This window comes from Telmatherina bonti (genome assembly GCF_933228915.1).
Source record: "Telmatherina bonti genome assembly, chromosome: 1".
Taxonomy (NCBI): Eukaryota; Metazoa; Chordata; class Actinopteri; order Atheriniformes; family Telmatherinidae; genus Telmatherina; species Telmatherina bonti.
Window position 1 is genome coordinate 33,350,194 of NC_136619.1, and position 23,311 is coordinate 33,373,504.

Sequence of the window (23,311 nt, forward strand, 5' to 3'; positions counted from 1 at the left end):
TCAATAATGATTATTACCTACTTTTTTTTTTACTTTTTTTTTTTTTTTTTTAACATTTATCTGTATCTAACATAAAACATTGCTCTTTGTGAGTCATTAGACAGTGGGATTTATACATATGAGTTAAGTGGGATTTGATAAGGAGGGAACAATGTTCATGTTACTGCCAACCAGTTTGACTCACATTTATTACTTGTCTTGTTTGGACTTTGGCTCTGCATATTTTTTATTTTTTTGTCATTGTTACTATTAATATCCTCAACTGTATGCTGATGTTACCTGTTTAGTTTTGATCTCATGTCTTATTATGTATTTCATGACAAAGAATTATCCTAGTTTGTTTAAATATATTAATTGTGACATTTGCTCATAGCTGTCATTGTTTTGGGAAATATTAGTTACAATAGTTTTTATTTTTGAGCCGCCCATGACCTGCTCATAAACTTGCTGTTTATTTTTCTTATTGACAACAAAAGAGAATGAATTTTAGGAATGTACTGTGCATGTACACTGCATGAATGATTTATGTGTTTGTCTCAGTCAAATTAATAACATTCATCTGTTTGTTTTTTCAAATTTATTTTTTTATTTTTATTTAGTTTTCCAATTGAGTCCCAGAAAACAATGATTTATAAACAGTAACGACAGAATGGAAAGTGGTTGAACATCATGTAAGTAATCCTGTACGTCTCATGAACCTCTCAAAAGAAATAATGTAATGGTTGTTTTTTTTTTTTTTTAAAGAGCCATAAATCATCATTTTTGGGGCTGATGTGACCCCAGCCACTGAAATATTCAGCTCTGGACAAAACTCTTCCAAAACACGTCTTTTTTCCTTCTCTGCATCCCTGCAACTGATTGAGTTACACAGGGGAGCACATTTTGAACAGGTGCCCAGTTAAACCACACACACTCTCTCTTTCTCTTCTCACACACACAACACACACACACAAACTGCCTTCCTCTTTATCCTCAACTCTCGCCCTCTCTCATTGTAACTTGACTCTGGCTTCCGCAGCCAGCCCAGTAGCCCTTCATACACTTAAAAGTTTGTGCCTACTGGTGCTGGACCAGCACACAGACATGTCCATCCATTATACTGAAATACAAAGTTCACGCTTCTGATATGAAGTTTAGACGATCACTGAACATGAATGCAGTCCTGACCCCACCTTAAACATCAAAGCTTATAAACAGTAAAAATGCTCCATGTGTGGGAGCAGCCGTGTTGGCACAGAGACAGGTAATGGGCATGCCACTGGTGGAAACCCTAACCCTCTGCTTTAAGCCCAGGGTGCTTATCCCAAATATTACAAGCAATCTGGGGTTCAGCGTCTTGCTCAAGGGCATATGCAGGAGAAGCTTGGGAGTGAAACTCCAACCCTGTAATTACTGGACAACCTGCTTTACTTGATCTCCAATGAGACAACTGCACGTTTTAAGAAATGCTTGATTGCAGTTTATGATACCTGCTATTTATGTTGTCACTTGATTTAAAAAAAAACATTTTTATTATTTCTCTGATACTAAATTGCCATTTTTATACACTGTCATTGGATAATAATACAAATATAATGTTAAAATATGGACGTTCTGAAGTTCTCACAAAGAAAAAGATTGTAATGTAAAATACTCCTTTTAAAATCAAGCTGCAGGGAAACTTAATGCAGATTTATGCATCCACTCAAATGTCTGAAACAGAAAGTCAGAACCAAGGCACCCATCCTGCAAATGACCCCCTTTCATCTTTTATCTATTGACTGGAATATTCTAACATGATAACAATATTTTCATGCCTATATGTTCAGACAGTTATTATACTTTGACTTCATCTGTTAGTACAAGCTCTGAGCGCATCGCAAATAGTTAGATAAATATGTATGTTTTAATATGCTGATTGATGGTCACTGGGATTTAAACTGCTGAACATTTCCAGTGTGAGCAGAGCAGGATGTTGTGTCTTTAAGAGTTAAGAAACTTGAAACCGTGTTTGCGCAACAATCAGTGCGTCTCCCAGCCGCCAAAGTGTCTAGACTGGCACATGATGGCGGGAATCAACCAATGGCTCCAGAGCTTTCCTCTGGGGCCCAGAGAGAGAGAGACAGAGAGACACAGATACGGTCAAAGCAGATGAAGAAACGCCGGAAGTACAGGGACTTTTACTTCAAAATAAAAGATGCCACTATTTAAATAATAACATAAAGCAAAATATAATAAAATAATCGGACAGAGGAAATTAAATGTAATGTTTTTTTAAATTAATTTATTTAGTTATAAAAATATATAAATACAAGAGATTAGAAAGATTGAAAAATTAAATTATATAAGGATTAATTCAATAAAACAAAAGAAAATGGATATTTAAAAAATACCACATATAATTTCAAGAATTTATTTAAATTGATAATTCACCCAAATTTTTCTTGTGAAGTAGAATTTTTGATTATATTTTATTTTACACAGACTGAGTTCTGACAGAAAGTGAGGAATTCAGGAAACATGCTTTTATAAAGTGCTTGTTCTTATGAATTAATTATAATTTACCATCTTCTCCTCACTGAAATGGGATTGCACGAATTCCCTGTGAAAAGGGACAGAAATATTTTCCGGGAACTTCCAAGAAATTATCTGTAATATTAAGTTTTTCTTTCATCATATTGAAATTGTACACGTTGTATTCAAAAGGATTTTGAGCAACATTTTCACTATAAAGTAATGCCCAAATCCCAGAATCATATGTATCCTATGTGTCACACTGGGCTCGTGTGTATGCCATTTCTTTCCACCTTGCATTTTTGCATTTTCACACTTTTAAACTCCTGAAGTCTTTATTTTGACAGTTCCAGTCGTGGCCTCCTGGTTAAATACTGATGGGCTTGATTGTGTGTGCGCAGCAGCGTGTGCCTCGGCGTGTTTGTGTGTACGTCCGAAAAAGTCTTCCAGGGGAGTGGAGAGTGGAGTAATTCCAGCTCTCTTTAAAACAACTTCTCAGCACGGAATCCGTCCTGGAGTTTGGCACCGGAGTCCCCGGACATCTCCGCGTCATCCAGGGACCAGGGCGCGGAATTGTTGCTTCCAGCGACAGAAATTAAAAGGATTTCGATGCTTTGAGGATTTATTTTTGGGGTGAAGGACCGAAAGGGGTTCACGGAGCTGAAAAAAGATATTCTGGAAAAGTGTTTGCATGGTTCTTCTGTGTTTTATTTCATGTAAACTGATAGTTGCCATTGGGCAGTGGGACTATGTTCTGTGAAGTGTCTGCGGTGTGTGGGTGCGCTGAAGGCTTTGGGACGCGGCTGGCTCAAGTTGTGGCTTAATTGAGTTGGCGACAGCAGGTCACTGGGTAGTGACTGTGTGTAGCCTTCTCCCTCTGAAGGCGTCCAGTGATGTTAAGCGCTGCATATGACTGAACAGAACATTCTGATGTTGCGGGAGAGCCAGAAAACGGTGACCACCGGCTGCGCATGTTTTGCGCACCGTGCACAAACTCCCGGTCCAGGGCAACAAGTGTAAATCGATGTGGCATCCCCAGAGAGAAGGACGGGACCGACAGGACTCATCCAAAACTGTCTAGGTTGTCGTATGTTCAAGTCGAAACGCTCAGGTCTTGTTCGGCGTCTCTGGAGAAGCCGTCTGGTCACCGAGAGCGACGGGCGGGATGGAAGCAGACGATGTGAGGCAGGACGGAACGGTTCTGGTGGCAGACACTCAGGAAAGCTCCACAGACACGAGCACAGGTCGGTGACACACACTGACCCGGCTCCAGGACTCACGAACGAGGCTGGAGACCTTACGGAGAGCGTGCAGAGGGAGGAAGAGGAGCAGCCTGAGGATGACCTGGGTGCTGTGTGCGTCCCGGAGCACAGAGGCTCCGGGAGAGAACAAGAGGGCAACAGCAGGACGGTGACGTGTTGTTTGTTTGGGGAATGGGATATCAGACCTCGGAGCCCTTACTGGGCCTCGATAAAAGACGGAGGTGACCCTTGTCAGTGCGCACCGAGGCGGACGGTGATGGAGGAGGAACTCGCAGGCACCGCTCATGCTTTTTTAAAAAGACTTAAGGAGAGATCTCTGGACGCCTTGGTGAAGGCTGTGGAGACCAAAGGAGGGATACTCAGCGAGTGCGTCATGGTGCCGAGCACTGAGCTGCGGCTCGGCGCGCATCACATCTCTCCACAGTATCTTTTGTGTAAGCTGTTCCGCTGGAGCGACCTGCCACTCTCTGCCCGACTCAAAGCACTGTGCCACTGCCAGAGCTTCGGCGTGGTGGACAGTGCAAAGGTGTGCTGCAATCCCTATCACTACAGCCGCTTATGCGGGCCAGGTGAGGACATCAGCATTCAGGGGGCGGGGATGGAGGGGGGGGGGGGGGGGTTAATGCACATGGCACACACTGCATCAAGGAAGACAAACTGTAAAAGCTTAAATGTATAATTAAATGTCTTCTTATAACACTTTATGGTCTGAAAAATTCTTATAAAACAACCATTATAGTCCGAAGGCGTCATACATCATCACACGGGGGTCCAGAGACCCCTGTAAAGCCCTGCAGGCCCCACATCAGGTGGAGGGCCGTGGAAATAAATCCGTGAAAAAAGAATAAAGTACGTCGAGAATTTAATTATACTAAAAGCCATGGAAAGATTGATGGCTGACAGTGCTGAAGATAGCATGGAATAAACGGGTATTTCCAATAAATAAGCATCGCTTGCCTGCGGCCTGCAGCTGAAGAATGTTATTGTTGATTGAAATGTCAATCACGGGGGGAAAAGCCCCCACAAACAGAGTTAATTCTCTCCGGTTGCTGCTGATGATGCCGTGAAACATGCGGATAAAATTGTTTATTTTCGGTCTGAAATGTGACAGTGTCATCCCACTCGTGTTTTATGGCTTGTCCTATGATTTCATGAACTTTTCATGGCTGAGTTTTTTTTTTTGTTTTTTGTTTTTTGTTTTTTTTACTTTGCTTCTTCTGGGCATTCCAAACACATTACACACTTCTTCAAAAATTTTCACCAAACTTTGCTGCTTCCCACATCATCCAAAACGAAGGTTGTTCTCAAGTTGCACTTCGACTCTTTCTCCTCTGACAAGGAGGTCCTCCTCTTGTTATTTAGGTGAAGGAGTGCCGATAATATACAGTTTGCATAGCGCTGGCGCCAGACTGACTCGCTGGGTATCTGACTGACTGAGGACTCCGGCAATTACTGGCTCTGCTCTTAAAGGGGCCGCAGCCACAAAACCATGTCCACTTTGGACTGCAGGGACTATCCCAGCAGCAGCATTGCTCAGCTTTTAGAGTTGTTTTTCCACAGAAGTGATTTCTATGACTCTGACTCAGAGTCAAGATGCAATACAAGCAAATGATAAGACCAGTCCCCTCTGAGAAAAGACTCAGCTTTAGGACTGAAACTTTAAGTTTTATTCTTTTTTTTTTTTTATTCATATGAGCTCCTCAGGATGAATGATTGAAAACTTTATAGTTCTTGGACCAAGTTTCATCTCTGAAATGGTTCTTTTGTTGTTTTGAAACGCCATATAGATAGACACTCGCTTGTTTTTTACACAAGAGATGAAGCAACCTCAAACAAGTACGAAAATGGTAAGAATTTTTCATGATGGCCATTAACTTTGCCTTCTTTTATTCCCAGAATCCCCTCCTCCCCCATACTCTCTGTCCCATTCGGATGAACTCAAGCCACTGGGTGAGTTTGGAAAAATGGCTCCCACATTGCAAACCAGTAAATGACACAGAGTATGTCATCACTATCATATTTTTAGAATGGAAACACAGATTATCTTTGCAAAGCTGCTTGCATTGACAGTGACACCTATTATTAAAAGTGAGGCTCTGTTTGTGCGAACAAAATATCCCACTTCGTCTCAAAAAGGCCATGATGGCAGATGAATTTGTAGGTTAGCTGATTTATATGGCTCTGTAAAATACTATATTATAACTGTCTTTAAACCATTTTAAAAAGTCTGAACCAAATCTGTTTTTCTGCTTTTTTTTATGTAAAAACCAGACTCCGCTCTGTCTTACACTGAAACTGTACCCCCACTTCTCGACAGTCCGCCTCACATTATGCCAAGAGACTACACAGGTGAGTCTCGCATTTTTTCCTGCCTTAGTACTCAGTCACTATTAAAGGGTGGGGGCCTTCGTTTCAGCATTGAGTGATGTTAAAAGTTAGTCAGGATTCTTGCAGAATGAACTTTGCCTGCAAAAAAAATTTTTTTTGAAGCACAGGTGGAAATATTTTTGTTTTGAGTTGCATGACACAGACGCTCATGCTCATTAATGCAATCTTACATAACATGCATGCTCTCTGACTTGTTTACACAGAGGATAAATTCTATGCATTGCTGTTATCATGTTGTGATTTCCTCCTATCTTCAAAAACTGCTAAGACAACCAAAAACTCCCATCACATAAAGCTCCTATTGTGAGAGGCATGAAGGAGGCCTGGTGGAGTTTTTTTTTTTTTGGGGGGGGGGGGTGTCTCACTATCTAGATGCCGCAGCAGTGTAGCTTTTCTGTCTCTCCTTTCCCGTCTATGCTTTCTCCACAGCAAAATATTTCACCGGGACGAAGCTGCAATAAGATCCCTGTGCATACTCCCAATCCCCTTTGCCTCTCCAACCACCCATCCCCCCTCTTTCTCTCTTTCTTCCCTCAAATCCCTTCATTCCTCTCTGCAATTGAGCAGTGGAAAGAGGCTGGCACTTTTTGGGGGGGTGGGGGAGTGGAGCCACTCTGATGAGGGAGTGGTGTAGAGTTTTGTGTGCATGTGTATATGTGGAAAAAAGTGAAGGGGTGTAGTGGTGGTGATGGTGGGGGGGGGGTTCGTTGGGACAGGAAACAGCCCCCTCTAGATGATGAAACTGGAGCTTGATTTGTTTACGTGCTGGGGTCGGGTGGAAGGGTCCTTGTTGCGTTAGAAGAAACCCACAAACCTACTCACTCAAGCCTCCCTGGGCTCACTTGTGGATGGTGTTGAAAGGTGAATGGGCACCTAGAAAGTCTGTGCAGTGTAGTCACGGCATCATGGACCTGTCTAAAGAGTCAGCAGCACACTGTGGAATGTAACGTTTTAGATGGTTGCATACAGAAGTGAGTTTAGGGGAACTTTTCAAACTCTGATAATGTAAGGTTGAAGTCATTTATTGAGGTGTTCTGCATATTTAAAAACACATCTCAGTAAATGTTCCAATGATCTCACAAAGTTTGACTCTTAAAGTAAACATTTTTTTAAACTTTTTATAATTTACTCGGCTCAGTTCAGATATTCTTCATGCAGATTGTATTTCCACATGTGACTTCAAATACAATTCTAAAACATTTTCACGCTGAACAAATGCTTACATCTAATTAATTTAGGTAGAGCATCTTGTATGAGGTTTAAAAACTATAACATATAGCCATTTTAAGGCATTATGCATAAAAAAGCATCTTTTATTTCAATAAAAAAAATCCTCATATGCTTGCTAAATTCATTGTTGCACACATTTGACTTAAAAAAGACAAACATGAGAAGAAAAAGAAATAATAAAAAACTGTCATTACTGAAAGCAAGGTCCAAATGTCAACCAGTTTGTTTTGTTAAGGCCTGTGAGACATTTGCTACTTTTACATGGGAGTTTTAATTCCTGTTTAATTCCGAATAAAAGTTAATTCTGCTTTAAACTGATGAAAAACGACCATGTAAACACTTAATTCCTAACGCAAATTTTTATTAGGAATTAAACCTAATTCCGATGTAAGTGGCTGGTTTATTCGCATTTTAATTCCAAACTATTTAATTCCTCCGTCATGTATTACTTCCGCTCTAAGTTAATCCCGGTTATTCTGCACATGCTCGTTCCCTTGTCCTGTCCCGATGATGTGCGTTGTTTTGCCTCCCGTGTTCGGTGGTCTGTCTTTCTTCTTCTTCTCAGTTGCTGCAAAAAGTGAAGTAATATACGCGTGTTGAGCTGGTACCTCAAATTTATAATAAAAATAGTGGCGAAACTGGATCTTATTATGTAGTTTTTACAAGTTACGACAGAAAAGACGAGAAGCAGGGAGCCAACTTTGTTTATTTCCGGTGTACGTCATACGTCACGTGCACCCTCTGTCCAATCAGAACCCTTCCCAACCCGCCGCCCTAAAGTGGAATTAATGAGGACGTGTTTCATGTAAACCTAATTCGGAATTATTATTTACAAGTAAACTCGTAGGAGAATACATTAATTCTGAATGATTTAACTCCAAATGATTAATTCCAAATTAAAAAACATCATGTAAACGTAGCCAGTGAGACACACAGAGATCAAGATTTGGGATTGGATTTTGATGCATCTCCAAGCTGAGAAGGGAGAAATAGAGCCTTGTATTGTCTGCCTGCTGAAATGAGTGGAAATACACTGGTTTTCATACAAGATGTGGTGTGTGTATTTAAGTTTACGTGCGTGTGTGTGTGGTCTCTGATCCCCTGCCCCCCTCACCAGAGCGCTGGAGCTGAGAACCGGAGCTCAGGCCAAGAGCATAAGTAGGAACGAGACTTGGGTAAACAGAGGCAGCCAAGAAATCTGCATGTAGCTTTTGTTGTTAACTTTGACAGGTTATAGGACTCCTGGTTAGAGCGAGAACTGGCCAAATAACAGGAAATAAGCTGAACAAGCAGCCCAGTCAAATGTATCAAAGAAGTCAACGTAGCCTAAAGAAAAAATAAAAAGCCTTGATGCTGGTTAGATCTTTCAAGAGTGTAGAGGAACCCTCTTTTGTGTGGGTAATCCTCTGGTGTATCATCTAGAGCCTATGATGTTTTCTTTAGAACAAAAACAAGCATTGTAAATGTACTCAAGCACTTTAACATCTTTTTTTTTTTTTTATTATTTCTTTAAAAGGAGCAATGTAGCTTAGCCTTAAAGAAAAAAAGAAAGAAACAGCAGGGTGTGGTCATACATACCTTTGCCCTGGCCTCTTTTATCACTCAATCAGTTAATGTTCCCTTTACACTGCAGCAAACATGCTAGCTTTGACAAGGGGAATGACTACTGGAAGTTTAGCATGTTTATATCCACATGGATCGTCCCTCTGTGGTTCCAAAAAAAAATGTCATTCAGCTGCATATTGTCAGTGTGTGTGTGTGTGTGTGTGTGTGTGTGTGTTGGTGTGTTGGTGTGACATGGAAAGAGACAGGGAGGAATTTCTGTCTGACTCTGTGATAAGATCGTCTCAGAGCACTCACATAGGGGTTCTTTCGGGGAAAAAAAACCACACACACACACATTCAGCCATCACGCGATTTGCTGGATGAGCGGTTCTGTGTTTCTACTTTTAAAGCGGATGTATAAATGAAACCTACATGTCTGCGGGATAATGTCTCCAAAACCCTTCTGCAAACTATTATTTGCAAGAAGATCTCATTTGACAATAAGATAATGAGGCTGATGAATGTGGTAAAGTTTTAGTGCAATCAGGGCGGCTAAAAATATACAATAAATGAATTAAAGTCGAGCAGGATGTTGTGAATTAAACTAGACTTGTATTAAAACTGTGCAAACTGTTGTCGTTTCATGATCTTTAAACATGCAGTGATATCTATCACTTTCTCCCTCATAACCTGTGATGCTGCACCAGATTCTTATGCATTTTGTAGTCTAATGTAATTCTACTCCTAAACATGTTGCTTCTGAACACTCGTCCCACAGATGAAAACACACATAACTTCACCATCCAATCCTCTGCTTTTGTATTCTTGGAGAACTTAATGGTTTGTTAAAGGACACACATAGCTCAGATTTTGATATGTTAATATTTCCCTCGTGCAGCTTGTGGTGGCAGAAAGATAACAATACTGTTATGGGTGGTAGTTAAGGATACAAGTAGAGGATCTGTTTTGTCATTCACATTTAAAACCACATTGCTCTAAAGCAGTTATTTTTTTGCAAAATAAAAGTGACATTTATAAGTTTCGATAAACAACAATTGCAATTTGCGGGCGTTCCCATTGAACAGCGTTTAGCACATTAGCCTCAAGTCTCGTAAAATCTCATTCCTCTTGCAAGATTTTTCAAAAATTGCAGCTCACGCGAGGCAGCCATGTAGTGTTATTTTGGTCTTTTTTTTCTTGTTGCGGAGAATTTGCTACAGCTTTTCGAAATTTATCTCCCTCATTTTCTTTTCTAAAGCTCTAAAATTCACTGTTGTTTGTTCCACACCGCACCATCTTTACCGGAAATGAACTGGTCGTTTCGTAAATGCGAAAAAAGTGTTTCCATTGCACTTTTGCGACACGTTTCTATAATAAAACGTCTGAAAAACCACCTCATGAGAGCGTAAAAACTTTTTAGTGACATTTGAGACTTTAAAAAAAATATAGGTGTTTTCATTAGTGTTTTTTATTTTATTGCGATATTTAGTTTTTGCGTAATTCTAGGTGTGATGGAAACGCACTTAGTGTCATCCAGGTATTGGATGTTTCCCTACTGCAACGCCTAATTAAAATAAAATGGATCTCAAACAGCTTGTTGTCAAGTTCTGCACAACACTGTTAATGACCCACTTATTTGAATCAGGTGTGTTGCTGCCGGCATACCGGCCCTTGAGAGCAGGAGTTTGTGATCCCTTATCTTATCATCTAACAAATATTATCATACATATTTGAAGTATTTATTTGGTTGCTGTTTCCAAAAAAAAAAAAAAAAGTATTATGTTTTATTCAATCTTTTCTCTTTCCCACCTCATCCTGTTCTGCGTCACAGTATGGATTTATGATTTAATTCAACTTCTTTTTCATGTCTGTATTTTTGTAATCTCGGTGGTGTTGCTCACGTTACACTTCTTACAATTTGTCAGCAGTTTGTGGCATAATTTGTTATCTTAAGGGATCAAAATCCCTGAAAAAACTAGACTAAAAAGTTAGTGGTAAAGCTTTTGTCAGCTGTTAGAACTGTCAAACATTAATTCACCTTGTTGTTATTAGGTCCGGGCTTTTCAACATGTGGACGCAAGTAAAACAGTGATACTTAGTGGACATTAGTGTGGCCTGGATGCACTGAAATGAGACAGGAGGACTGCTCCTTCTCTGCCCTCGGTAATCATATTTTGGGGTCTTGTTTGCTTAAGCAGAGCAAGGTATCAGCCAAACATCCTGTCTCAAAGCCCTGTCTGCACTCGGTGCAGCATTAACCTCATGAATTGGCCCTTTGACTGATGTGGCACGGCCCAGGAATGTTGGGAAATTGGGAAGGTGAGGGGGAGTAGGGTCTACGAGTGAAAGAAGTGGGAGGGGGATAAGAGGGTCTGGCTCTGGAGAGTGACACTAGATACATGTTTGAACATATTGCCATTAATGCTTAAGAAACACAAAGTGCTAAGATTCTTGGAGGTTTTGAAAAAAGCAGCTTTGAAGAGTTTGACCGCGCCTCGCCGTGTTCGAGGCTTTAGAACGTGTGAAGCTCTACAGGTCAGTGCAGGTGATTGCAGCTGAAAAGGGCTTTTGTAAATCATCTACTGAGGTTCTGCCTTCATGTTGCAAGGTTAAATCCCAGATGCCTGGACTTAAACAAAACCCCTCGGCAGAAATGATGCTAAAATGTATTTGTTCAGGACATCAACATCTTGACATTTTAGCAAAACTAAACTCATCTTTTACTGCGTCCACTGAGAATCTGTTTGCCTGAGTCTGGATAGGTCCTCCCAGTGACCTGAACCACTAGCCTGTTTGCTGGCACGTGTACAACACTTGCTCTTATGCCTGACTGAGACACATTAGACTATGGAATTCAACATCAAGTGCTGGCCCATTAACCATTTGCCATTTCCTCAAATATTTTCCATCATGGGTCTTTTTCACTTTAAGGAGAGAACACACTCGAGGACCAGAGATCACTCAAGTCTGATTTTTTTTTTTTGTCCCTCTACAGTCCTGGTTTGGTTGGTTTTCACATTTTGAGCTGAACCTTAGACTTATTTAATAGTTATTATGAAAAAGAGTCTTTCCGATGCTTATACAGCTGGCAACATTATTAGTATGCAAGAGGACAATGCTTTCTGTCAACGAAAATGACAAATTACAAAAAATTTGAACGTAATTTGTTTTCACAGGCATTCCAGCATTGTTATCCTTTTCATGTTTATGTATGGGCACGGTCACCAAATAACTTAAGTTCAAGTAAAAATGAAGGTTCCTTGTAAAGTGTTGTTAGAGTGCATTACAACAGTTTATGTAAAAATAAGTTTTTCCAAACTGAAAGGGCCTGAAAGAGGACTTCATCCTTTTTTCACCTTAAAAATGGATTTTGGAAAATTATCTGTGATATATGAGGAAAATTTCCAAGAGCCAAAATTTGTTTTCTGGGAATCATTCATTCATTCCTTAATTTTTTTTCTACCGCTTAGTCCAATTCACCCAGGGGACTCCCTGGACAGGACGCCAGTCCACCACAGTTCTGGGAGTTATGTAAGGTTAGATTTCAGATTTTTCCAAGAATTTTTATGGGGAGTTATTAAAAAATTGGGGTTGAGATGAAACACACTTTAATGTTCTTTGGATAATGTGCCGGAAGCATGTCCAACATCTTTTTCTTATTTTATGCAGAGAATTGTAAATAAAATTTAAAGCAGAACTTTGCGGTCCAGTTGTAGAACATCTTCATGTGTTTGATAGATGACTCAGAAAGTGGCTGCCCGTCTTTTGCACACAAGAAAAAACAAGAAACCTAATTTCCTTTTCTGTTTTTTCCCTCAATATATCCTCAAACTGAAACAATTTATGATTCTTTAAATAAGCAATGCTTATGTTGTTGTGACCTGTTGAATGGGCTGTAAATATGAGGGAGTATAAAGCAGCCAGAAAATCAGCATTTGGTGGTCGAGGTTGTGGTGAAATGACTCAAACTCTTGACTTTCACACAGGAGACAGAGTTTCGTGTCCCGTGTGGGACTATTACTTTGTACTGTTTTTATTTGCTTGGTTTCATTATAAAATTTTTGGTCAAATCTGGACACCAAACTACTTATTTAACCACGTTAGATGAAGGAATCCTTTTGCAATAAATTTCTTTTCCATTTTCTTGGAGGAAAAGATCTGAACTGTACCAGGAAAGTAATGAAAGTCTGAGTTTCTCTGACAGGGACAAATTAAAACCCATTGCTGTTGTTAATGTCTGCAGTTCAGACTTGTTCAGTGCTGCAAACATTGCATAAAAAAGTTTACCATTGTAATCTCTACAGCAAAGTCAGCAGTTCATAAATGTAGCAGACATGTTCAGGTGTTGTAAGGTTAAGGAGAAGATAAGGCATGAATTTGGATGTGTTGTTGTTATTCCTTGGAAATCAGTTTAATTTTCCTTTGTCACTGTCTTTTGTTTTTGATCAAAAAGCTGTAAAATGTAAATTGTTGGAGCCCTCCAAGTCTTCAGTGCTGTCACATCTGTTAAAATGCCATAAGCTGGGAAGATGATCCCAGTAAAAGCAAAATACTGGGAAACTTTCTTCTTCATTTTGCACCTTTTATCATCTTATCTTAGCCAAGTTTTTTTGTTGTTTTACGTAGCTTCAGTGTATATCTGCTGATCTGGATAGCTGCTTTAAGATACTGAACATTCACCCGTATTGTTGGCTGCCCACACTCTTTTTGCTCTTTCTTTTGCTTGTCCTCCCTCTTAATGTCTTTGTAACTTGTATTCCTCCTCCTTCTCTTTCAGTCCATGTTGTCAGGCAATCACAATTTAAAATAAGGTTTAAATTACAGGACTGGCTGTGGCTTTCCGTTGTTCCCTCAGAGTTTTTGCCAACTCGCAATTTGGCTTTTAATGGAACCCTGCCATGCTGCTGAACCTAAAGATTCTTTGCAGATGTCGAAAGGCTCTGACTCTATGAAATGCAACAAACTGTCGCCTGCGATGCGAGCTCTTGAGTGCAACACAGACTTAAGACAAAAACATTTGTTTAATTAACATTTTATCCATTTCCAAGACATGTAGCTGCCTGTTGTGACAGCGAACAAATGAATGCACGTGTGCAAAGCATTTGCCAACTTAAAACCAAGTTGACAGTGTTAAATCCTCTGACTTTGACGAGAAATGTCATTTCAGTGAGGTTTTGATGTGTTAGTTTGTGTTGTTTTGCTTCCAAATGAAACAGATTCAATATGGTATAAGAGGCCAAGTGCATTTTGTGTCACCTCCTGACCGTTTCAGTTTGCGTGGTGATTGTGCATTGTCTTTTTAGTCCATACTATTGTATTTCTGTGCCTGCTCTTCTACTCGGCAGTTTCACATTCAGATGATTCATCCAAATAAAGTTTGAGAAGGAATTTCATAATTCCTTATTCATAGTGGAACAAATGGATCCATTCCACCAATAAATGAACATAATTATGTTGTGAGGAGTGAAGGCCATATAGTGGGACCACGTGAGGCTCAATGAGAGACTTGTCAACTTGACCCCTGTGACTGGCTGAGCAGGGGGAGGAAGTGTTGAGGAAGAGGGCCTGTCCAGGAATGTGTTGGGAGGGGAGACTTGTCAACTAGCGAGCTCTGCTGCTCTGAGTCTGCTTTTGTGTCTCTATTCAGCCTTAAATCATCTTTTGTTTTAGTAATTTGTGCAACCCTAACACTCGGTTATTTGTAAAATGGTAACATTTTAATCAAAATGCAACATGTTATTTAAGTAGACTTGCAACTGTGTTTGTATGCTACGTGCTGGGCTGCTGAGGAGCTGCACAGACACCATAAGGGTTGCTGTAGAAGTCAATAAAAAAGATGTCATAGAATGTGTTTGAAAATATTTCTCTTTGCAAGAATTTGAGTTATACTGAAATGCATTAGGGCCCTGCGATGGACTGGCGAGCTGTCCAGGGTGTCCCCTGCCTTCTGCCCAAAGACTACTGGGATAGGCTCAAGATTCCCTGCAATCCTTCATCAGACTAAGCGGTTAGGAAGATGAATGAATGACTGAATGAAATGTATTTGCAGCACCCTGTTGCATCATTACATTAGAAACTAATCAAAGTTTTCCCAAACTCACCTCACTTTGCTGGGTTTTAATGGCCACAATGACAACAGGAACTTTGTCATTTTAAAAACAACAACGTAGACCAAAACGCCACTTGATATAACATCTAATGGATGAGAATAGAGATGACAACAGTTGCCAATTATGAAATGATAAATGCAAATGAATTCAGGGGTATTTCTGGGCAGGAGTTGTTTGACACTTTGAAGGAGCAGCAGAAATGCAGGAAACAGGTTACTTTCTCTCTTCCTTTTGGAGGAGCTTTCTGCCTTAAAGATATCCTCTTGGAATTTTACACACACACACACACACACATTAGCTTTCCTGTGGTTCAAAGGCCTTCTTGGTTCAAGGAACGCCTAGAGATGGTGGTACATTTCTTGTGTGACTGAATGCAAAACATAGTTGTACTCTGTTTCATCACTAGATCAGCTTTACAATGGAAAAACTGGGAATGGGGAAGGTGTGCGTGCGTGCGTGCGTGCGTGCGTGCGTGCGTGCGTGCGTGCGTGCGTGCGTGTGTGTGTGTGAGAGCTCCAGTTGTATTCGACTGTAAAGGCCCTGTCTGGCGATAAGGCGGCTTACTGATGGCAGAGATAGTCGAGACGCCAGCTTAAATGTGGCTTGCTGGACTGAAGTTGCCCTGTAATGATAGTTGTCTCAAACTATGTAAATCCTACCATTTGCAAGCAGGGAGGGGTATTTGTTTTTCCTCATTTATTTGATTGTTTCTTATCCTTTTCTTTTTTTTTTTGGGTGGGGGGGTGTGAGGAAATGTGGCATCATAACAAACCATCTTAGATGTGACCGACAGTGGTCATCGGCTAAATTTTATCCTCTTCTCGTCCCCCTGTCCCCCTCACACCCCATTCCTGTCCTCCTCCCACTCCCCAAACCCACCCACTTCTTTCAGCACAGTGGAAGAGTCTAATAACTGGAGGGGAATCTAATCCTTGGCAGTGGATGAAAGACAAGGGTCTCCCTCCCTCTCTTTCTCACAGTCTCTTTCTCTCTCCCTTCATTTTTTCCGTAGATGCTGGTTATGCTTGGCAGGTTCTCATTCTGCTGCTCCCTTTTTCACCCAGACTCTCTCCCTCTCTTTCCTCTATTCCTCTACCCCCCCTTTCCCCTCCTGTTTCATTCCTTTCCATGCAGGTTAGGTTAGCAGGAGGAAACCTCTACTGCTCAGGCTGCAGGGAAAGAGGAAAAGCGAGGAGTTAAAAGTTTGTTTGTTCTATTTTCAAGTTGAGAATCAAAGGAAGTCAAAGACAACTTGTATGACTGTCTACTGTCTAAGACCACAGTTAGCTTTACATCAGGACTGGAAGCCTGTTTCTGTTCAACATAAGCGTCCTCTAACACCTTAAAACTTGTTGCATAATGCTTATTTAAAGATTTTAAAAAGTAAAGTTTGAAAATGAACCATGTTGTGTGGCTCTGTGTTTGTTAGCCAGCAGAGACACCAGGAAGCCAAGACTGCCAGTCAATCTGTTCTTATTTGTAGAACATCAAATCTGCCATTCTGTTTAAAAACTTCCCACATTATAGTAGTTTGAGTTTGTAAATGATGATTTGCACATGATGTTCTTTTGTGTCTGTACTACAATACGATCATAGCTTCAAAAAGTAGAAACGCGCTAATTCTGCTGTATGAACCACTTTTAAAACAGCACAGTCTTATGGCAGATCATAAAATACATACACTGGTCCTTGAAAAAAGTGTCATTTTAAAGTAGAGTCAAGAAATGTAACAACATAGTTCTCCCTGAGTTCTTTACAGCAACATCGCAACGTGATATTGACACTCATGACAAAGATATCGTCAATAGCTGCTTGACTACAACAAAAATACCAGATTCAGGGAAAGATGGATTTGACAGACAGGATTAAACCTGTGTGCTTCAGTGAGAAATTAATTATTTCTCTACTGCATAATTTTACCATATTCCTTTCACTTTTTTTACTTTTTCAAAATTTCTGCATTTATTTTCTTGTCAACTTTTCTCCTGCCTAGTAATGGTTAGGTACTGGAGTTAAAAAATACATTTTTGGGTTAAAATGAAGACACATGCACGTATTTAGACGATTTGTCATAAACTACTTTTTAAAACTGGACTGTTCGCCTTGTTCATATTTGACATGTAAATAAATATTCCTGTTTAGCTTTTTTTCAGACTTTGAAGTAGGAGTGAAAGGAGGGTTGGTGGTGGAGTAAATCACAGGGCTTTTCTTCCAAAAGACATTTTGTAAGGCTCCTGAGATTGAACATTTTACTTATACATTTTGGTTTGGTTATGTCAATACTACCAAACCTTTCAGGTTACACACAAAAACTTCTGCGGTGAGAAAGTACAAATTGTTGTTTTTAATGGTTGATCTCTATATAAGTTACATTATAGAAATGCTAAGAAAGAAGTTGTGGTTCTTATTGTATTTGCAAATTAAATGTATCTTCTTCTTTTTTGGGACAAGACCTGAAGAAATTAAGGAAATGTGGGAGGAAAGAAAAATGTAGTCATCATTTAAAGTCCAAAAAAAGTACCCAATACATTGAAGTGGCAGATTATTATGCTATAATTACAGCAAGTTGCTTGTTTTATATATTCCACTCAGTTTGCCACTCTTAGTTAGCCCTTGGCTGAAACAGCTGTGAAGTATAGTGAATGTTTCAATGAGATTGGCACTAAGGGACAGTGATTTTGAAATGAAATAACAAAAGCTACTTATCTAATTGGTAAACAGAGCTGTTAAATAGTGGCTGGCTTAAACGCTTGCAGGACACTGTAATTGCTGCCAGCCCTCACATACAGACGCAGGCATGCACATTCACATCACAGGCATGCACGGTTTTTTGACTTCCTCCGCTCGAACATAAACATGCTGATAACCTCTAGTTTGAACTCCTCTGTAAAAATTCCATTGAAGAAGTCGGCTGCCCTCTGTCCTCCTCCTTCCTCCCTCCCTCGCCTTTCTCTCAAGAGCTTGTTATATACCTTTATTTGGATGATAGCCAGGCTGAGCATGATGACACTAAGAGTTGTGTCAGAAACATTGAACATGACTTTCTGTTCCACTCAGACCGTAAACACCGACAAAAATGATCATTAACAATTTTGAACTTCACAATATATTAGTCAAGCCTCGAGGAAAGGAAAAAAATCAACCAGGAAGATGATGTGTGATATATATTTCTTGCCTAATGTAGAAACTGTACAAAGATATGGTGTAAAAAACAAAACAGACATTTTAAATATTAAAGAGAAACAGTAAAAAGGTAGTAATAAGTAATAAGACTAAAGATATATGAAATTTAATCTAGTTTTCTGACTGTGGAGATGTGGCCTTATTTACTACATGCTCTATTTGCTGTGAACTAAGCTTAAAAGCTGCAGTTTAACATTGTGTCATTTGTTGCATCATTCATTACACGTCATGGCAGAAATTTTAGTGTTATATGTTTTTTTTTTTTTTAATTCCAAAAGTCCCAGTTTGTTTTATGTTTTCTTTGGGAATTAATTTGATCATGAGCTCATAAAGTCTCCCTGTGTTTCCCCAGACATGTTTGTGTTGCCTTATTACAGGGAAGAGCGCAGCTTGTAAAAGTGTGTGAGTGTGTATTTTTGTGTGTGTGTGTGTGTGTTTAAGAGAGAGAAATAGATTGGGAGAAAAGAGAGAGAGAGAGAGAGAGAGATAGATCCTGCGAGCTGAGCAGCTTGCTCTCTTATTGGAGAGCTGTAAAAACTCCAGACCGCAGGAGTTGCCAGCCTGGAATTCACTAATGACACACGTGGGCCTCAGATGAGAGGTGCAATTTTGTGTGTGAGTGCATGCATGTGTTTTAGTTGCACTGTTTGGATCAGAAAGCTTAATTTGTGTGAGTATGTGCATGGGTGAGGCCCTATCTCATCATTTATTGTGTGTGTATGCATATACTTGTGCACAAACACTCATCTCCTCTTGCTTGTACCACCAACCAAGAACTGAAAATGGCGGCTGTGCAAACATAACACACCTAGCCTAATCTCAGTCCAAGTTTCTCCCAAAAGCATCTTGTTAATGGGAGAAAGGCTGCCACCATTCTGGCCCCTGGTGGATGAAGAGGGGGTGTTTGCTGGAATAAGAAAGGAATGGGGCCACAGGCACATGGGTCTTTAAATCGTCTGTGTCAATAGAGTCTCTGGAGCAAAATAATGGCATCACTCTGTGTGGGAGTTAATGTGAGCTGATAGCATGAGGGCTAGGGGGTCAGGGGTTCATGGGCTTGTGCTAGGTTGACAGAGAGCTGAATGCTTTAAACCCCCAACTCCCCTCTCTGCTGCTCTAAACCTCTTCTTTAACTCCAGACCTGAAGGAGAGTTAGAGGGTGATGGTGAGGGATGTCAGTAGAGGAAGTGGGGTGATCGGTGTTGACAGTTTTAGTCCCCTTTCCCCAGTATGACAGATGGGTGACAAATTAAAGGGAAAAGTTTGACTAAATTCAAAACAAAGCTACAAGTGTTTCATACGTAACATAAAGGGATAACTGAAGAGTGAATATTATGTCCGTCACATGCTGTAGACCAAACACCATTAAGCACAATTCAGTTTCGATCCCCCTCCCGGAACTCACAGGAAACACAGGATGATGAATGAATTAAGGTTATTTAATCAAACTGAAAGCCTGGGAAGAAAACTGGACTGGAAGGCTGACTGACTGTGAACCACATGACAATCTGGAATGACATGACTAACACAGGCTAATATAACACAACTAACATAATGTAATGATATGGCAATGAACAAAACTTTTAAAAAAAACAAAAAAAACATGAGGGACTGAGAGACTAATTACAAAAACAGGAGAAAGGATGTGATAATTTGTTCAGGAAACATTGTTCAAAATGTTGTAGGTTGCCTCCATTTCTTATTAGGCTCCACTAAAAAAAAAAACCCAGAAAACCTATAACTGGGACTGTAGACTTTGAAAGGAAATATTTATTGAGCTAATATGTTGAACGATAAATAGAGTAATTCTGTCACAGACAGTAAATGCCATTTTGCAACCATGTTAGTTGTCTTCTGCTGGTCATTAGAAAGACTGCAGACTTAAGGCACTTCTGCATCGGCCACAGGGCTACTCAGTTAGCTCTCACAAAGGCCACAGTCCTGCAGGTTTTCCATATATCCATGCTCCAACACACCTGACTCCAAACTAATGAGTCATTGTGCAGCACTTCAAAGGCTGTTAGATTCATTCAGGTTGTATTGGAGGAAGGAAAACATGCAGAAGTCCAGCTCTAATAGGGCCAAACTGAGTAGCCCTGCTCTGAATGGTCAGCATGATAACATGGCATTTCATTTATTTCATTGTTTTAAACTAGTTCTGATACCAGTTCTTAGTATTCTTAGTATGGTGCTCACATACACTGGCTTGTTTGTTTTAGATGCTTTCCAGCTCCAACACACCTAACTCAGATTTATGGACATTTCTCATGAAGTTCTTTGTAAGGATGTTAATGGTGCCATTCATTTCAGACAGGTGTGTTAAAGTGCAGCAACACGACAAACATGCAGGACACTGGTACCTGCACCGGAGCTGAGACACTTTTTTCTGTAATTACATATTTTATAGGCTCTGCAACAGATGTTTTAGCTAAAACTAATTTGCCGTTCCCATCAGAGAAATAATGGTCTGTTTGTGTCTTGCATCTTTCATCATTAGGAGATTTTGGACTGTTGTTTCTAAAAGCCTTCCAGCAACATTATTACAAGAATTTTAGAATCAATGATCAAAATTTGTTTAAAATTATAAAGACCATGTTTTTATTGACAAACTAGAATTTTATTTTATTTTACAAAATCAATGAGAATCAGGAAACTTCCTAGTGATATGAAACTTTACTAAAAGAAGAATTATGAGTTCTGTGGGTAAAACAATTGCTCTGAACCTTGCATGTGAAGCCGTGGGATATGTTCGTGTTTGTTCCCCCTGTGGAATGAAAAACAACATTTGAAATGAAAGCATTCGACCACTTTCTGGCGTTTTGAGCTGACACACTTTATTGTTCTCAGGAATGCATGTATTGAGATGCAGTGTGAAGACTAGGAAACAAGGGGTGGTCTGATAACGGCAAGTCTCATTCCTCCTCATCAGAAGGTCTAGATGACCATTGCCTCCTAATTCCTAAAAGAAATGGGACACCAAAGGATGCACAGAACTATACAAAGTGGAGAGTTGTGGCAAAATAGGGAGGTCAACGGAAGGGGTGGTTTTATGCAGAATTATTTAGAGGGATACAAAACAAAAAGTGATGTTTGAAACATACAGTAACTATTTGATCAAAATAGAGAATGAAAAAGTAATGAAAACTGTAATAATCTTTAAAAGCTCAGTTGGACCAGCTGAGGATTTTTTCATATTTGTCAGTTTCCTGCCGAGTTTGACCTGATGTTAAAACAAAATACAAAAAATAAAGAAATCCAGCAAATTTAAGAATGCAAACAATAACTATTTGACCTCCTTTCTTTTCTCTCAGACACTGGTACCTCCCTCGGCTCTTCGACCTCAGGGGGACATCGCTCTCACTGGTGCAGTGTTGCCTACTGGGAGCAGCGTACCCGTGTGGGTCGCCTTTATCCAGCCTTTGAGCCCTCGCTCAGCATCTTCTATGACCTACCTCAGGGCACCGGCCTCTGCCTCGGCCAGCTACATGCCAACGCCTACCACAGTCACCGTGATGACCCGGGTAGTCACGGCACACCCAGCTCTCACGGACACCACAGCCACAGAGGTAGAGGGAACAATAGCAGCAGTGTACAACAGATTCGCAGTAAAATCGGATTCGGTATCGTTTTGAGTCGTGAGCCAGACGGAGTGTGGGTGTACAATCGCAGCCAGCATCCAGTGTTTGTTCATTCACCCACTCTGGACCCACCCAGTGCTCGAGGACTGAGCGTGAAACGGGTGATGCCTGGTTTCTCGCTCAAGGTGTTCGATTATGAGTGTTCCAGCTGGATGATGGAGCATGGCGTGAAGCCTGACACCCAGGAGGGGCCCTGGGACCCGCACAGTGTCCGCATCAGTTTTGCTAAAGGATGGGGACCCTGCTACTCCAGACAGTTTATCACCTCCTGTCCCTGCTGGCTGGAGGTGCTTCTAAACAACCACAGATAGCACAGAGACACTCACAGACTGACAGGAGGTGTCCTGACCCAGTATCCTAATTGTAATCTACCTAGATTTAATATAAGATTTATATATTATATAAAATATATTATACATGTAAATACTTGAGTCATTTTTACGATGCAATTATTTATGTATAGTGTAATGTGTATATGGACAAAATAAAAAGGAACAAGAATATGCACTTTGATTCTATGTGTATGCATTACAGAATTTCTTTTTCTCTTTTTGCAAATGTAAATTTTAAGACAAACTTGGTTTATGTTCTCATAGTTTAGCAAACCCATCAAAGCATATGCCACAAACACCCTGTCAATAAAGTATTTGTATTAAATTAAGGTTTCTGTGGTGGTCCTGGGTCACGAGGCTAATCATTTGTGATGATGTAATCATATTTTAACGGGGATGTGCCACTTTTTTTTCTCTTGTAGCAAACGGATTAAGACACATTTGCAAACAAAGCTCTGATTCACATCATTTCAATACTGATCAAACAAATTCACTAGCCCTTTGCACCTTTCAGATGAGATGACTGGAAGAGACAGTTAATTCCATCAGGCGGGAAAAGTTGCACCAGGGTTAAGGTGATTACTCAAAATAACTTGATTTGCAGTAACGTATTCCTCCAAGGAGTCTTAAGGATCCAGATCATACAGCAGGAATGTCACCTATACCATAACGGAGCTGCTGGACTCCTTCATTGAGGGGGTCAAGGGTTCAAATTTTTCTTTGAATTTGTCATTCATCTGTATATCTTCTGTTTATGCTGCAGATCTCTGTGTTTATAGGACAGAAGCAGACTTTCAGTCTTTATGTTGAGCCAAGAGAAGCACGTTCTGGCTCTAACATTAAATCCTTCATAAGTAAATATGAAAAAGCTACTTTTTTTTTTTTTTTTTAATTTATCTTCCAAAACAGATGAGTGTAATATTTTCACTTATACAAAACCCTCAAAAGTTATGACAGGAAGTCATTGGAAAGAATAAAAAAATCTCACACCAAATACATCACAAGATAAAATGACAATTAAAAAAATTCCAAGCTGATCATATGAGGAAAGCTTTATTCTGCAAAATAATCATAGGTGGATACGTTTTTTTCCTGTGACAACAAGTGGTAGCATTTAAAGTGGTATTCAA

General features: G+C 40.1%; 1 protein-coding gene across 1 annotated transcript; it reads left to right on the top strand.

Annotated features, from left to right (window-relative positions):
• Positions 1-2,963: 2,963 nt before the first annotated feature.
• LOC306758432 (mothers against decapentaplegic homolog 6-like) lies at positions 2,964-22,286 on the top strand. The gene is made up of 4 exons (XM_079243760.1): positions 2,964-4,324; positions 5,652-5,705; positions 6,027-6,104; positions 21,523-22,286. The coding sequence occupies exons 1-4, from the start codon at positions 3,583-3,585 to the stop codon at positions 22,158-22,160; spliced, it is 1,512 nt and encodes a 503-aa protein (XP_079099886.1). The 5' UTR covers positions 2,964-3,582; the 3' UTR covers positions 22,161-22,286.
• Positions 22,287-23,311: the final 1,025 nt, after the last annotated feature.

Coding starts and splice junctions, on each gene's coding strand:
- LOC306758432 (XM_079243760.1), top strand. CDS start 3,583: ATGTTCAAGTCGAAACGCTCAGGTCTTGTTCGGCGTCTCTGGAGAAGC. Junction 4,325..5,651: donor CAGCCGCTTATGCGGGCCAG/GTGAGGACATCA, acceptor TTTTATTCCCAG/AATCCCCTCCTCCCCCATAC. Junction 5,706..6,026: donor GGATGAACTCAAGCCACTGG/GTGAGTTTGGAA, acceptor TGTAAAAACCAG/ACTCCGCTCTGTCTTACACT.